Genomic DNA, 18,220 nt, shown 5'->3' on the forward strand with positions numbered 1-18,220 from the left:
AAAACTGTGTATTCATGATGTATCAATGATAGTAAATAACATTAAACATATCAAAAACCACAATTTTATTCTACTTTTCTAATACAACACCAACTTTCCAGAAAAAAACATGACAACCAGCAAGATGTCTAAGTGTACAGTGAGTTAAAAACCCTATTAAATCATGTATTAAAATTCAACTTTACATTGTATAAAATATCAAGTGCACTGACTCAAGAAAACTGAAATAATAAAAAATAGAACAAACAAGTAAACAATTTATGCTAGGTCTACATAAATATTTTAAACATAACACGCTGTAACTGTGTAATTAATGTTTGTTTTATAATGTTGTTTGAACTGTATTGACATGGTCTTTTGTCTGAGAATGAATATTCAATGATGTGAAATTCGGACAATAATAACATTTGTCATGCACACAGTTTGTTTTCTGTGCGCTACACGTGCATTCCATCCATATCGACACATCAACACTACGTCATCAAACATTGACGGAAGTAGACTCGATCACATGCCTTAGAAAGCTCGAGATCAACATGGCTGCCTGCATGAAGATGCTAGTTGCTGGAAGACAACTGCACAGAAAATCGATCTTTTTTAAACCAAACTGGCCAGGAATCTCCCATCCGACCGTCACACCAGCTCTGAACCGGCTACAGCCCCCAAGATTCTACAGCAGCACCGTAGGCTCACAGAAAACATGTACCAGCCGATTCTCCAACATTTCATTCAGCACAGCAATGACAGCTGGCTGTAGGCTATCCACCAGATCCCAGCGATGGATGCGGGTCGGGGCGGTTGTCCGCGGTCAAACGGATCTCCTCACACCATGGTCTCGACCCCACATGATCCAGGAGAGGATGTTCGGGAATCGGGCCAGTGGGGCTGGTTTCTCCGGTGAGGACGGCAGTGACAGTGCAGGGTCGGGGGGAGATGAGTCTGGGGGAGATGGGGGAACTCCATACAACGGACCTCAGATGACGGCTCTCACCCCCATGATGGTCCCGGAGGTTTTTCCCATTGTTCCGCTGATCGCTGTGAGCAGGAATCCGGTGTTTCCCCGTTTCATCAAGATCATAGAGGTGAGGATGATGTAACGTTTCATGTCCTGTCCACTGTTTACGTTTGCTTCGACTGATGCAATCAGACAGCAACCTTGATGCAAAGAGGGTTGTCTCATATGCAGGTCTATATAGAACTACTGGTCAGACCGAGTCTGCAAGTTCTCACAGTAGATGACTTCAGTGAGCCTGATGATTAATGTTGGATTGTCCCATTGGAGACTGAAGGGGTCTGTTACCCCTGAGGCTGGATTAGCTTTTTTTTACAGTCAGGAAAACAAGTTTGACCAAAACTGAAATCATTCGTTCAATGATCTGACAACAGACAGTTTGGATCAGAATTAAATTTGACATTGCAGGTTAAGTCCAAAAATCAGTGGCAATGATTTTGTTTGGTTGTTTTTATAATCTTATTTGGTGTTGTTGTTGTTGTGTTTAGTATGACAAGCTGATACTGATGTCTATCCTCTTTACTGCCAGGTTAAAAACAATGAGTTAATGGAGCTGTTGAGGAGGAAGGTTCGTCTGGCTCAGCCATATGCTGGGGTTTTCCTCAAGAAAGATGATAAGTAAGTCACTTACTCACAGGTCTACTCTACTTGATACAGGTATCAAAATGTTACACACACTTATTAATGCATGTAATTTTGTAAGATTATGATATATGGTAGCACCTGTCATAGGGGCATGAGTGACTTTGAAGTCAGTACCTGTTTTCTCCTTGGCAAATCCATATGTTCTTTAGTGATAATTAAAAGTGAAAAGTACTTAATTTAAAGATAACTTTTAGCACTTAGTACTGAGTTGGTACTAAGGAGTTGTACAGTAAGCTATGGTTTTTTTTCTTTATTCACCAAGATAATAGATCTCCAAGAGGTTGTTCAGGTAAAATCCCATCTCTATAATAAATGAAATACACAGCAAATTTGTCTGTGTTAATTAAACTCATATAGGGTTAAATGTAACACTTTCAAAGTGTCTTCAGTGGTCCACACTACATACAGTGAAGTTAAACTGCACTTTTGAAAGTGTTAGGTATTTAATAATATGTCAGAGATGATCCTGAAAATCTGTGGCAAGGTGAGTCTCCACTGACAAGAACAAAGCAGAGAGTCTACGCCAATGCATGCTGATGCACTATGCACCCTTTAGGTACACCAAAAGGCAGGAATGGGAACTCGAACTCAGTGTATAACTTGGTGGTCTCATGGTGCAAATGTGTCTGACAACAAAAACAACAACAATCCACTAGAAACATGAGCAAAAGAACACCAGCAGACATCACTGTGCAACAAGCAACATCCAGAAATAACTGAACATATCTAAACACTTTGCCCAAGGATTTGATGGGAAACATCACCCATACATCCCCCTGATTTAAAATCACACTGGGCAAAGCTTAGATCAGTTGACTCTACAGAGTTGGATCAATACTGCCAAATAACTCAACACTGAAGTCCAGTTCACTCAGACGAGATATAAAATTACACTTTGGGAGTAAAAATAACCCCGGAAATGTTTAACCCTGAGATATCAACACTTCATTTTTTGCTTTGTACAACAGCTGATTTTTTTTTTTTTTTTTTTTCCTAAATTTGATGTGTTATCATTATCTCTATGTGCTACTGTATAGTCATCAAAGGTGGAAAAAGTACAGGAGTATTACTGTTACTCTGATTTAAACTGGCTTAAGCAGAAGTAAAGTATTGATTTAAAAATGTACTTAAAAAGGTAAAAGTATCCCCAAAAACCTTCTCAAGTACAGTAATTTGAGTAAATGTACAGTAATTACTTGCTTTCCACCCCTGGTGAAATACATCACAACTTAGAAATAAAGTGGGTTTTAATTTTACCACAGCTTTATTTGAATATACGGGGGGGTCCTTGACTTAGGGCTTGATATTATTTGCTATCCTCAAGTCACATGATTTTACATGACAGGTAGAACATCATGTAAATGGGTAAGATGGCCTCTCTAAATGAAATACAATCTGATAATTTTGTAATTCTGCTGTTCACTTTTACTGCCTTTTAATGCCTTTTCACTGATAGGTCAGGCTTTAGGGTCTGAATTATCAGTAAATACCAGTCTAGGCAACATGTTGTTATTAATATTACAGTCATTTTGAAATGGATCTGATGTGATCTTCTCTGACGCAGCAAATGACTTCAGTAATCATTGAAATGTGGGTTCTCACTGTAGCTTTCTGTCATGTAATATAGAGTGTTTCTGTCTTTTGCAGTAATGAGTCAGATGTGGTGGAGTCTCTAGATGCTGTCTACTCTACAGGGACCTTTGTTCAGATTCATGAAATGCAGGATCTAGGAGACAAGCTGAGGATGATTGTCATGGGACATCGCAGGTATTTTAGATTGAAGTCACAGCAGAAGCTTTTACTGCAAATCTTTAGACTTTTTTCCATGATGTGGGTAACCTGAAAAAACCTCTGCTAAGGTTATAATCTGCTCTCTCAGAATCCGGATCACACGACAGCTTGAGGTTGAGCTTGATGATGAAACAACATCCCCTGTGTTGTCAGAGTCTGAGGCAGAGTCCCAACCCAAACCTCCAGTGAGACGCAAAGCCAAACGCATTCGTAAGGACCAAGCAGGTTCTCTGGCAGAGCAGCTGGAAGAAAAGGTCAATTAAATTGAAATTTTGTTTGCTTTCTGAGCCTTCTGTGTGTGCTGTTATTCATAAGTTTGCAAGCAAACTGAAAGACCATTAGTTGACATGGCAAAATGAACATTAACTCCACCTTCTTTAAGACCTCCATTTACTGTAACTGTTGCTTTCAAATAATGAATGCCGATAAGATCGTTAGTCTCTGGTTTAAATATTAAGCTTACTCAGGCTTGTCTGTGTGTAGTAGATGAAACAAAAAAAGTTTAATTAGAGAGTTGGATGAAGATGGAAGAATCACAGCAGTTGAAGTGGTTTTAATCCAATGTGGATGCTCAGATTTCAGAAGCAGACTTGAGTCCAGAACTTCAGCACCTGCCCTTGTCCAACATCCTGATGGTTGAAGTGGACAATGTTCAGCACGAACAGTTCACTGTCACAGAGGAGGTCAAGGTACTTATTAGATCACTGAGCACAGCCTCTCAATGAAAGTTTTATATTAAATGTTTTAGTACCATTGGTGCGAAAGACATGATGAAATAGAAAAAGTCTACATTAAAAAAAAATGAAACTTGAAGAATATATTTTTGGTTCCACAGGCACTGACAGCAGAGATTGTGAAGACCATAAGAGATATCATAGCGCTCAACCCTCTTTACAGGTATGTTCTGATGCTTATTAAGTTTGTGTGTTATCTTTTTCAGTGTGCCTTGGGCATGCAGCATGATGATGTTTTGTTTTGTTCTTGGTTCTGATGTGTATTTTACAACTTAGTTTCTACACTGGGACATTTGGCCTGCATGAAGGTCACTGAAATGTCAGAGTGACTCTGTGACTGTTGAGTGGTCATCAGAGTAATTCTGATGACCACTCAACAGTCCTCTGACAGGATTTGTATGTTGGCACTGTTTTAGTGTTGTCATGCACTTTTTTGTTTTTGTGTTTGTCAGAGAGTCAGTCCTACAGATGATGCAGGCTGGTCAGAGAGTGGTCGATAATCCAATTTACCTCAGTGACATGGGAGCAGCTCTGACAGGGGCAGAATCACATGAACTACAGGATGTCTTGGAGGAGACTAATGTGAGTACTCTGCATGTTTGAAGGCCGGGAAGAGTGTACACTTATTGTAATTGTTTCTCTTCAACCAGCCAGAGTTTTGGGCAGTCATTAGTCCAGCAGTTAAAATTAGAAAACAACACAACGTTGAGAATAAGTGCCAGTGTTGTTTACACATAGTGTACCTGGTTAAAGAGAAAAATAGTCTTGCTTTAATAAATGAAAGTATTTCTATTAAAGAGGCATTATGTACATTGATTTAAGAGTGTGCTCTTGCTCCATCTCTACAGATCCCAAAGCGTCTCTACAAGGCTCTGTCTCTGCTAAAGAAGGAGTATGAACTGAGCAAACTGCAGCAGAGACTTGGTCGAGAGGTAAGATGTTATTCCCAGACAGATACAGAATTTAGATATCCACTGCTCTGCTAATTAATTATTTCTCTTCTGTGATCACAGGTGGAAGAGAAGATCAAACAGACTCACAGGAAGTACCTGCTGCAGGAGCAGCTCAAGATCATTAAGAAGGTAGAAAAATTGTGTAATTCAGTCTCGTCCGTTTGTCACTGTGTCAACAGTCAGTCATCTTAAGTTACAACTAAATACTCAGACTCTATGTAGGTCTGTATAGACTTTTAACTTATATTTACTGCATGGCAAACCAGCGAGGCATCCAAATGAATATAGTGTGTCAGTGAATAAGTTAAGTTTGAGATCTTGATCATCAAAGATCATATTTACCATACCCAACACATGTTTTGTTATTGTATTAAAGACCCTGTAAGTTGAAATCCAAAATTGGTGTCCTAACACTTAAGATATGTTGGAATATGGTTGCTGCAAACATGTAAAAACATTAAGATCTAAATGTGACTGATTTTGGATTTAGACTATTAGAAAGTTTTCCACCTCTTTCCCGGCTGGGTTTAATTTGGGCATGGCAAATATGTGGGCTGGTGATGTCACTGTCATTAAAACCATGTATGTTTTGCTGCTGATTTTTAGGAGCTGGGTTTAGAGAAAGAGGATAAAGAAGCTATTGAAGAGAAGTTTAGAGAAAGACTCAAAGATAAGACTGTCCCTCAGCATATAATGGATGTCATCAATGAAGAACTCAACAAGCTGGGACTGCTGGACAACCATTCTTCAGAGTTCAAGTTGGTCTTGTTTATTTTCTGTCTCTTTGTTCAGTGACATTGCAGATCACACATGTTGAGAATATTTTAGTGCAAAAACCACTTAACATGGTGGTATAAAGTTATTTTTTGTTTAACATAGAAAATGGCTCTTGAAATCTTGATGATCCCCATAATTCATTATAATTCAGTACTATTTTGAGTGCATACACATGGACTGAGGCATTCATGTTGCACTAACACATATATTTTCAGTTTTAGAAGACTTGTAATATTTCTTTTAGAACAAGGCTGTGACACCAGCCAGTCATTGGAATAATTGTTTAAATTTAACTACCTCAAAATTTTGTTTGCTTGTAAACAAAAATAAAAAACGATATGATAAAAAAGATAAAAATTGCAAAAAAAAAAACAAAGAAAAAATATATAAATAATTAATTTGATTATTAATTTATTAGATAAAAATGAATCAAATACTATAAATTGTAGTTAAAGGGATACTTTAACATTTTGGCAAATTTGCCCATTGCCATAATTCCTATAGTCTTAGTAATAGGTTCATTATCTTTAGTTGTCCATGCAAGCTATTTTTAGATTGGTGCTGCCGAGTTTGGAGCTGCTGTGCCAACTCAATGGAGACAGACGGTATTTTTGGCTTTCCCTCATCAAACTCATCAAATACACAATCCAACAACTCCAAAACACTCTTGTGGACAAGTTGTGACCTGCACATTCACGACGCTTTGAAATAATCATGGAACGTTACGAGACGGAGATGTTTTAAAGCTAAATGCAAAGCCGGAACTACCAAGTAACTACGGCACTGCCACAGGCGCGTACTGTGTCACTCCGACCAGTGGTTTACTCCGAAAGTAGTTCAGAGTATTTGCTTCATGTGTTGTAATGTTACATAATTATACGTTATTATTTCATAGCGTGGTGAATGTGCAGGTCACAACTTGTCCATGAGAGCGTTTTAGAGTTGTTGGATTGTATATTTGTTGAGTTTGATGAGGGAAAGCCAAAAACACCGTCTGGCTCCATAGCGTTAGCTGTGCAGCTGGTATATCAGTCCCCCCAGATCTAGAAACAGCTTGTACCGACAACTAAAGGAAACAAACCTATTACTAAGACTATAGGAATTGTGGCAATGGGCGAATTTGCCAAAATGTTGAAGTATCCCTTTAAATTATAACAAATTTGAATTTGCTTTTAGTAACTATTTAGTTTGGAGGTGTTAGATTGCTGTCACAGCTTATTGATTTTAAATCTTGGTCAGGGATTTTGTATAATTGCACTCAATGTTATCCTCTCCTGTCAAGTTATTTTTTTCAGCTCTGAAAATTGAGCAGGTTTTATTGTGACCTGCTTGTGTTATTTCCCAGACAAGCAAACAGATGACCAAATACAAATTAAAACCATGGTTGCCCTGGATTAACAATCATCTTAAAATACCAAGGAGCAGAAATGTTTTCAGCAGAAGAAGTGGAATTAAAATAAAGAATCAAATGTTTTGGCTATAAACAGGGAATGTAAGCAGAATTCAAAATTGTAAAGAAAATAAGGAATTCTGCTGTGAATCTTTACATCTTTGACAGTTATCAGTGGTATCAAAACTCTCCTTTGTGTATAGAGCTCTGTCAACAGACACTTGACTCTTAGTGCATTAAGATTAGTTCTATTTTGATCCACACTATAAAATAATATAACAGCTTCATCACTGTGTTTCAGTGTAACCCGTAACTACCTGGACTGGCTGACCAGCATGCCCTGGGGCACCAACAGTGAAGAGAACTTATTACTGGATACTGCCAAAGAGGTTTTAGAAGAAGACCATTATGGAATGGATGATGTTAAGAAAAGGATATTGGTAAGTAAATGTTAAACAACTTTGGAAAAAGATCATTTGTTATACTGATTGCAAACTTATAACACAAATGGCGTACAAAATACTGCAACTAGAGACTTCTTTTCTTTATTTGTGCAGGAATTTATAGCAGTGAGTCAGCTGCGTGGATCCACTCAGGGGAAGATCCTGTGTTTCTACGGTCCTCCAGGTGTAGGAAAGACCTCGATTGCCCGCTCCATTGCCAGAGCCCTCAACCGGCAGTACTTCAGGTTCAGCGTTGGAGGAATGACTGATGTCGCTGAGATTAAAGGCCACAGGTCTGAAAGTTTATACAGCTTTTCTTAAAAAGGGACCCTTGAAGTTTGAATCATCAGTTACATGTACATATCTAGGTTGTTTTTTTTTGTTTGTTTTTTTTTTCATTTTTGCAACAATTATTTATCATTTGAATATTGCAAAAATCAGCATACAGGAAAATGGAGAGAACACCAAAGACGTAACAATTTGATTGACAAGTTCATTTTACAGTACAAATTTCTCTTGTTTGTAAGACAGTTTTTTTTGTTAGTTTAGTTTTGTTAAAAAGAAAGCAGAGGGCTGAGAAATGTATCCACTCAGGTTTGATTTTTGATTGGAATCCTGTGTCTGTAACCACAAGGCTTTATTTTATCAGACATGATTATAGTCTTAAAATCCATTAGTGGCACAATAGAAATGATTTTATTTTCATATTTTCCCCATTAGAATATATATTTTCCCCATTAGAATATATCTACATACTTAGGTGTAATCTAAGACATGTATTAAATTTATTTTGCTATTCGTGTCTCCAGGAGAACATATGTTGGAGCAATGCCTGGGAAGATAATCCAGTGTCTGAAGAAAACCAAGACGGAGAACCCACTGGTTCTAATAGATGAGGTCAGTGTGCTGGTGCTGCGACAGTAGCAGTGTCTTTTTAGCTCAGTTTAATCCATATCAAAGCAAAATTTAACAAAAAAGGAAGATGTTGCATGAGTTGGCATTCACTATCTGCAGTCTTCTTTAGGCTTCCATTTCAAACTTTGGTTACTTGCAAATGAATTGGCCAACAAGACAAAGACAGAGAGTTTGAAATTTTATGGAAACTTCCTAGTTTGATGAACTATGTGTTACACTCAGTGACGCGTGGACCAGCATGTCTGAAAAGAAATAGCTCCAGTCTTATGATACAGTTAATGGTCTTCTGACCCAATATATACTGCGTATTATCACTTGTTATGGACCAGTATGTAGTATATAGCTTTCATAGCCATTACAGCATTACACCTTCTAGATATGGCCACCGTACCGTGCCCATTAAAATTATTTATCCCCTTGGATTTTTTTACCCATTTATTGTTTTTATAAATCAATCATGGTCAATATAATTTAGATTTTTCGACCAAAAAACTCTTTTATGTCAAACATCCAAGGAGCAAATACTAATTATAGGCACTGTATACTGGGTGCAGTTTAATCTGATAAATTCAAAATAATGACAAGTTTGTGGCCATGCTAGCACCTGTGTTAGGCTGTATTTAAGCTAAATGCTAATGATGATACTAGCACTGTGTTGGTTGAGCAGCTATAATGTCCACCATGCTCCCTGTGTTATTTAAGCATGTAAGACAAAAGGCTTCATTTTGCTTGTAATGCACCAACTTTTTGTGAGTGGAAAGGCTTTATGATGTAAATGACAGTAATAATAATGAGTCTATTCTAACCAAATAATTCCAGGTTGATAAGATTGGCCGTGGTTACCAGGGTGATCCATCTTCTGCGTTGTTGGAGCTTCTGGATCCTGAACAGAATGCCAACTTTCTCGATCACTACCTTGATGTTCCTGTAGATCTCTCAAAGGTAAGAAAATGTGCTTTGTATTTGCCTTTTTAGGTTCCAAATAGAAAATAACATTTATTTCTTCTTTTAAACCTTTGCTATCTGTAATTTGTCCAATAAAGGTTTTATTCATCTGCACTGCTAATGTGACTGACACCATCCCAGAGCCTCTCAGAGACAGGATGGAGATGATCAATGTATCTGGATATGTGGCCCAGGAGAAACTGGCTATCGCTGAGGTAACTCTTGCTTCTGCTTCCACGCTTACAGCACTGTCTTTAAAAGGAAAATGCACCTCTTTGGTTCCAATCATTTGTGGGTTTATAGACTGGTGCATGCTTGCTGTTTATACTTGTTATTTATTTCAAGCTAAAGAAAAAATAATTATATAGCAATGATGATAATAACAAGGGTTTACAAAGTGCTGAAAAATAAAGCAGCAGAACCCAAACAAGAGATAAAAACAGCAAAACAACACAAGACACCCAAACAACATCAAGAAGAGATTCAAGGTAGAAAATCCTAAACTAAACAAAGCCCAACCTATATATGAAACCCAAACAACATTATTACCCATCATGAGACATCGTTAGTACTAGAACATCCTAAGTCGTCATAAGAACATGGACATCCCAAGACATAATAAGAACTCAGACGTCACATGACATAGGAACCCACGAATACCAGACCAATGCAAGAATCCAACTGCCAAACTTGACACAGAGGGGACCAAATTCACAAAGTTATTTAAAGATAAACAATAAGAACAACAACAAAAAAAACGATAAGAAAGGCAAAGAAATAAAGGTAAATCATAAATATAAGGAAGGGAAACACTACAAGCAATACAAGCATTAAAATGATAAAGGCAAAACCAGTAAGATCAGCTAAAATTAAAACAATTAGAAGAGTAAAATATATAAAAACATGCTAATAAATAAATAGAAATAAAAATAATGATAATGATATAAGAGAGATTAAAAGAAAGGGAGAATAATAGAATAAAAAGGAATAAGAAGACTGCATCATATAAAAACAGGTCAATAAACTGGAGTTTTAAGAAGCGATTTAAAAGATGCCCCTGTTTCTGCAGGCCTCATCTCCTCGGGCAGGTCCTTCCAAAGTCGAGAGGCCATGATGGAAAAGGTCCTATCCCCTTTAGTTTTGAGTCTCAACTTTGGAACGACCAAACGACAAAAGATATGAAGCTGCCTGCTGGCTCATAAGGAGTTAATATTTTGATATGTAGCTTGGAGCCAGACCATTTATTGCTTTAAAAGTTATAAGTCAAATCTTAAAGTCCCCTTTAAGTGATATAAAAATCTTTACATTAGGTGTGTTGTATGACAGGCCACTGTGTCATGAGCCACCAGTACAAATTTCAGTCATGAAAAACATCTCTACGTTTGTAAACTTAAGCTTCAAAATCATGAAAAATCAGAAATTATAATCTGCTCTAGGATGGTGTGGTTGTGTCATTTGAATGAGCTGAAGCTGCACCCATTCACAAGAAATACAATCCTCTCAAAATGAAAAGAAAAAAATGCTTCCGGTCAGAGCGCAGCTGCCTGGCTCTGTACCAGAGCAGAGAGACAGAAGTTGAGGATAAAATTTACTGTTTTTTGGTACAAATGTCTCTATTATGGTACTTTTGATGACCCGTAGGCCACTGTGGCTGATAGATTTTGGAAATTTACCTCACAATGAAAGAAAAACACAGCATGTAGCTGGCTGTTAATTTCAATGGACGCAGTGACATCAGTTAACAACAGACTGTACTGAGATTAACTGCTCTGTGATTTTATATGACTGTAGCATTACGAGGGCAGGGTAATTTCCCAAGACCACTGATGCCATGGGCTTCTATATTTGCCCTGCTCTAACAAAACCAACCCAGGAAAGAGGTGAAGAACTTTCTAACAGTCTAAATCAAAAATTCAGTCACACATGGATCTCAGTGTTTCCCATGTTTACAGCAACCTTATTCCAACATATCTAATGTGTTAAGACATAAAGTTTGGATTTCACTTTACAAGGACTTAAAAATAATTCTAAAATTAATAGGAAGTCAATGCAGAGATGCTAAAATAGGGGGGATGTTATGCCATCTGTTAAAACAAGTAAGAAGTATTTAAGATAGATAAAAAAGTGCATAAACAAATTATCATTCATTATTGAAGATTAATACTACTACGAATACTGTTTTATAAAATATATCATAGGAACCTACATGAAGATACACAATGCAAAAAAAATACCAGCGACAATGTTTAAAAGCCTGATAGCATGTGTCATAAAACTTATGATCACAATTGCAAACAATAAGAAAAGCTGCTATAATATGTAAAATTAATCAAAACGGCCAAAGTTTCCCTATGGTTAATTGATATTTTATTCAGGTATCTTGAATGGAGCCCAATTTGAATGTTTTTGTTGGCTTTATACATTATGTATTGATGATTTTTGTGACTTTTTACAAAGGTTGTTTTGTTTTTACCTGCCCTCTTTGTAAAGTGTCTCAAGATAACATTGGGTATGAAATGCCCCTCCACAAGTAAAGACTGATTGATTGTTTTTTTCTCACAGCTAAGATATCAGGCAGTAAATCAAATTAAATTTTACATTACAAGAACTTGTCCCTTTCCCTATTTCACTCTATGTTTTTGACTATTTGTCTGTTCAGCGTTATCTGGTACCTCAGCTCCGCTCTCTATGTGGTCTGACTGAGGAGAAGGCCTCGATCTCATCTGATGCTCTCAGTCTGCTCATCAAGCAATACTGCAGGGAATCTGGAGTCCGGAACCTGCAGAAACAAGTTGAAAAGGTAAAATAATGCCAGGCTCTGCTTTACTTTTACTAAGCGAGAGCATGTGTGCCAGAGTGCTATTACTCACAAAGATTCCAGTTTTAATCAGTGCAACATGCTATAAATCCTGAATCCCTGCAGTTAGTAGAATATTGGGGGGTTGTACAGACTAGCACAAGAAATATCCATCCATCTAAAAGATTTTGGTATTAATCTGGAACCACTGACTCTGAGGATGACTTTGGGTCTCCGGGGGAAAACAGTGCAGTGCTTCTCAAAACAGTGACACCAGAAAAGTAGTACATCCCACAGTTCTGATGTTGTGTCATCATTTTCCCATCAGGTTTTCCGTAAGGTCGCATTCAGTATTGTCAGCGGTGAGCAAAACATAGTGACTGTTACACCTGAGAACCTACAGGACTTTGTGGGTAAACCTGTTTTCACAGTTGACCGTATGTACACTGTAACCCCTCCTGGAGTGGTTATGGGCCTGGCATGGACTGCTCTTGGTAAGAAAAGACTTGCGCACAAACACACACTGACCGATCCTTAGCTGATACAAATTTGACAAACTCTAGCACTTCCTGCATATTGTCTTCCATTTAGGAGGGTCAACCCTGTTCATTGAGACATCACTGCGTCGTCCTCCTGGAGGAGCTGACTCAAAAGGAGAGGGGTCACTGGAGGTTACAGGTGTGTCAGAGGGCCTCTATGAAAATAACTCTTAAGGAGGATAATTAGATGCTTCCAAGCACCTGATTGCTTCACCACTGAACAGATGTCATGCTAAAGGTGTAATTTCCTCTGCAGGTCAGCTGGGTGATGTTATGAAGGAGAGTGCAAAAATTGCTTCAACCTATGCAAGAGCCTTCCTTATGGCTGAGGAACCAGAAAATCACTTCCTGGTCAACTCCCACTTACACCTGCATGTTCCTGAGGTAATTATTAAGCGATCATGCTGAAATCTCATTTCTGCTGAGGGAGAGGAATAAGGCCTGGACCCTTGCCAGGCATACTGGTGAGCCCAGTCACTGGGTTGAATTTAGGCACCTTAGAAATAAATGTACCTCCACAATAAGGAAGGCTAAAATGAATTTTTATTTGATTCTTGTTCCCAATCCTCACATTAACCCCTCAAAATTCTGGAAGGCGATAAATTCCCTTAATCGGAAGCCCCCCCCCCCCACCTCATCTCACCTCAGCAGATGGCTCCATAATAACTGACCAGAAAGACATCTGTGTGGCCTTCAATGATCATTTTAATGCAGCTGGCAATCTGTTTGAAAAAACATTCACAGGACCCCCTCTATCTATTATTGATAATTCCTCCCAGGCCATGCCAAGATCAAAATTTACTCTGCAACCCTTTTCCTCTGATGAAGTTCTCAGTGCTTTATTAGCTTTGGACTCCAAATATTTTACTGGGGAGGATAATCTTGATCCCTGCCTTTTAAAGCTTGCAGCCCCTATTTAAGTGAACTACATTACATATTTTTAATCTATTTTATCTTGTACTGTTCCCTTGGCCTGGAAGACTGCATATGTCACTCCACTACACAAAGGTGGTGAAACAGCAGTCATGAACAACTACAGGCCTATTTCTAAACTGTCATGCCTCGCTAAAATATTTGAATCTTTAGTGAATGAGCAGCTCAAATCAGTATTCTGTAAGAGTATTCTGTTTTAAATACACACCAGTCTGGTTTTAGACAGAAACACAGCACTGTCACTGCTGCCACTCTTGTTTTAAATGATATTATATCAGCCCTGGATAACAGGAAACACTGTGCAGCTTTATTTATTGATCTTTCCAAAGCTTTTGACATGGTTAATCATGCAATGCTCTTAAGTAAGCTTGATAATATTGGCTTTGACAAAAATGCTTACTGTTGGTTCAAGAGCTATCTCACGGGGAGACAGCAGTGTTTAGCACTTGGAAATGCAAAATCAGAACTTACTACACTTACAAATGGTGTTCCTCAAGGTTCTGTCCTTGGTCCAGTGCTTTTCACTCTTTATATAAATGACATTGTGTCTGTGGTTTCTAATTGTAAAATTCACCTCTATGCAGATGACACAGTTTTGTATTGCCATGCTGATAATGTTCAGTCTGCTGTGTGTTCTCTTCAGAGCTGTTTTAATGATTTTGAGGTTGCTCTGACCGATCACAGGCTAGTTCTAAATGCAGAGAAAACCAAATTTGTGCTCTTTTCTAGAGCTAAAAACATCAATTTTGAGAGTGTTATTATTACTACTAATGGTGGCACCAATATTGAAAGAGTGTCAGAATGTAAATATCTTGGCATTTGGATTGATGAGAAGATTACTTTTAAAAATCACGTTTCTAATTTGGTAAGTAAACTTCGTCAAAAATTGGCTTTTTCTGTAGAAATAAATCGTATTTTCCTCTGCATTGTAGGAAAACTCTGGTTGAGGCAACCTGCATACATGTTTGTTTACAAGGCTCTTCTTGGGATGCCTCCTCACATCTCCTCCATGTTAGCCTGGTCCTCAGGAACACATAACACCCATTCTAGTGACTGGCTAACTCTCCAGGTTCCAAAAGTTCATTCTGAGCTTGGCAGATCTGCCTTTAGTTTCTTTGCACCATCTGCTTGGAACTCACTGCAGAACACTTTAAAAAACCAAAGAACTGGTTACTGTGGGGCATTTCAAATAATTATTGCTGAATTTCTTGTGCTCTGATTGCACGTGTCACCTGACTTTAATGTACCTTTTCTGATTGATATGATGTATTTTTAACTTGCTAATGTGCTTTATGTGTTTTGAATATGTTTGATATGCATTTTCATTATTTTTATGCTCGACGTCATTGTAAATGAGGGCTCGCCCTCAATGATTTTGGAGTAAATAAAGATAAATAAATATAACTTGGCTGTTTGGACAAAAAATTTGACAAGAAAAAAACTCTTTAATGTCAAAGGGAAAACCCCCTTGGATGTTTTTACCCTTTTATTGATTTTATAAATCAATCATGGTCAGTCTGATAAGAAAAAAACTCTTTTATGTCAAAGTGAAAACAGATTTCTACAACGTAATTGTAATTAAAAATATGTAAGGTAAAATAAGTGACTGCATAAATATTCACTCCCTTTAAAGGGACTGCCCTTATTTGACTGAGGTCCAGCCAATTATTGCTAGTAGTCACACAGTTAGTGAAATGGGCATCACCTGACTGCAGTGAATGTGTCTCAAGTCATTGCAGTTTTGCAATGAAGAATGGAGTAAAATTGCAGTGTCCAGATATGCAAGCCTGATTGAGACCTATCCACACAGACTCAGTGCTATGATTGCAGCCAAATGTGTATAAACTAAATAATGACTTCAAGAGGGTGAATACTTATGCAGTCACTTATTTTACATTGCACAGTTTTATTTATTTGGTATTGCTTTGTTGAAAAATGTTTTCTCTTTGACATTAAAGAGGTATTTTTGTAATTTCTTTGTCAGAAAAGCAAAGTTTTAATGATTTATAAAACCATTGAAAAGGTAAAACATCTTAGGAGTTGAATACTTTTAATATACACTGTATATACTTTTTAAATATATAATGTCAATCATAAAACATATATTTGATGTTTCACTTTTGCTTGTTTTTAGGGGGCAACTCCCAAAGATGGACCAAGTGCTGGATGCACTATTGTTACAGCCCTTTTATCCCTGGCAACCAACCAGCCCGTGCGTCAGAATGTAGCCATGACTGGTGAAGTGTCACTGACAGGAAAAATACTGCCAGTTGGAGGAATCAAAGAGAAAACTATTGCTGTAAGTGCAAGACATGATTCTCTGAAATTACAGATAAAAATATCTTTAATGTCAAAATGATTGAATAGATTTTGTGCAGCTGTTATAGTGAAGAAGCCAAATGGTGTCTTTTTAAAGTAATGAAAGAGCCCAGAATGATGAGGATTGATTACTGAAGCAAATTTTCGATAAAAGTTTTGTAAGAGTTTAGTATTTTCAGAAAGGGAATAGTAAGGTAAAGTCAGTAGATATCCAACATTGAGGCTCAGGATTTTTTAATTCATCTTTTACTTACAAGAGGAATATTTGTTTGAATCTTAGCCATTCTGGCTTTAGCCCAATGCATGCAATATTTCAGGTCTACTTCCTACACTGTCATTAGTGTGTTTCTCTTAATTCTGTTCCAAGATCTGTGCTTTTTATAGCCTTATTTTGTTCAGATTCAAGGAGGACATGAGGTTATGAATTATATCAAGATCTTTGGCTTGATCTTAAAAATGTTCATACTTGCCTTACAAAACGTTTCACAGTATTAGCACACACAAATATAACAGAACACTAAAACACACACTCTTTTGGACAAGGTTAGTTTTGCTCAGGGTGAACACAATAGCAGATTATTTCTGATTTTTCTCTGGTATTTCAACTACACGTTCTTATCACCTTCAGGCCCGCCGTGCTGGTGTGACCTGTATCATCCTACCGGCTGAGAACAGGAAAGACTTCTCTGATTTACCAGACTACATAACCCAGGGCCTGGAGGTCCACTTCGTGGATCACTACAGCCAGATCTACCCAATTGTTTTCCCAAAGAACGAGCCATAAACTGCTTTTGCAAATGGCACTAAAACCAAGCAAGGATGGACCAGCACTTCTTTTCATCTTACTCCAACACCCTGAAGTGTTTTTCTTGATGAAGCACTGATTGGATCATCTCAAGTACAGGTGGCTTGATGATTGATCATAAAAATTTATTTTCATATGTTAAGTATTGTTTGTTTCGGTGGCCTAAGGACCTCTGAAGGTAGGATAACAGTCATGATAAAGGAAAACAACAACCATGCAGTCAACTGTGCCATGGATGAGCAAGCACAGTATCCCACATCGATGGTAACGAACACTGGCCTGTCATTGAATGTGATGTCACTAAAAAAGCAAAAGTTGGCATTGCAACCTTGCTGCCCGGCAGCCTCTTTGCCCACATCTCGTGTCTCTTGTATAGGGCTGTGGATGGACTCTTTCATAGATTTCTAATATTATTTTATATTATTGTTGGCCAGATGTGATGAACATGATGTTTAAATAAATTAAATAAAAACATTGCTGCATGTTTTTACAATGTTACTATGCTATGTTTTAGTAAAGTAGAAAAGAAAAACATACATTTGGGGCCAGGTGACCTAATGGTTAAGTTGCATCGTATGGGGACCATAGTCCTCCATGCAGGCAACTCTGGTTCAGGTCTGACCTCTCTCAGGTCCTAGTTCATTCCTCACTCAATCTGCTTTAATAATCCACAGGTCTTCAGCTGTCTAATCCAGGCCTTATAGACATTTCAAAAGATTTTGTTGACCTGTGTGTCAGGTCCATGAGGTTTTAAAGGAGCAAAATATGTGATTAATTAAAGGGACAGTTTTGTGCTTGGACTGATCCTTTTCAGTTCTAATGACACCTGATGTAAACTAAATACATGCCCTTAGGTCAGTGGTTTTCACACTTATTTGCCCAAGGCACACCTAGGATCAAACCAGAATCTAAAGGCACATGCAAAATGTCACTGGTGTCGGGCCAAAACCTTCTATCTCCAGAATCACCACTTTTCACGGAATGAAAAAAAAACACTACATTTTCAAATAATTTTAACACTGAATGGTAATGGTGATACTTTTTATTGGTTTAAAATTTGTAAAACTGACAGATGTAAAGGATGACAAATAGCACTGATAAGTGAAAAAAATAAAAATGGAGATAGGAGGTTTTGGCCCGATGCCAGTGATATCCTCTTTTAAGACATGTTGCAGCATCTTTAGTTGTTGTGTAGTTGTATTAAAAACTTACAGTTTACATT

The 18,220-nt window shown here is 37.7% G+C and overlaps 1 protein-coding gene across 1 annotated transcript; it reads left to right on the plus strand.

Moving 5' to 3' along the window:
- Positions 1-522: 522 nt before the first annotated feature.
- Positions 523-17,488, plus strand: lonp1 (lon peptidase 1, mitochondrial). Its single transcript, XM_041792327.1, has 21 exons — positions 523-1,082; positions 1,542-1,630; positions 3,305-3,424; positions 3,537-3,702; positions 4,024-4,137; positions 4,284-4,345; positions 4,635-4,764; positions 5,031-5,114; positions 5,196-5,264; positions 5,742-5,893; positions 7,604-7,742; positions 7,860-8,038; positions 8,555-8,642; positions 9,480-9,602; positions 9,704-9,820; positions 12,265-12,405; positions 12,731-12,896; positions 12,994-13,080; positions 13,198-13,325; positions 16,009-16,173; positions 16,822-17,488. The coding sequence occupies exons 1-21, from the start codon at positions 537-539 to the stop codon at positions 16,975-16,977; spliced, it is 3,021 nt and encodes a 1,006-aa protein (XP_041648261.1). The 5' UTR covers positions 523-536; the 3' UTR covers positions 16,978-17,488.
- The last annotated feature ends 732 nt before the right edge of the window (positions 17,489-18,220 follow it).

Source organism: Cheilinus undulatus, linkage group 7 (assembly GCF_018320785.1).
Source record: "Cheilinus undulatus linkage group 7, ASM1832078v1, whole genome shotgun sequence".
NCBI classification, from domain to species: Eukaryota; Metazoa; Chordata; class Actinopteri; order Labriformes; family Labridae; genus Cheilinus; species Cheilinus undulatus.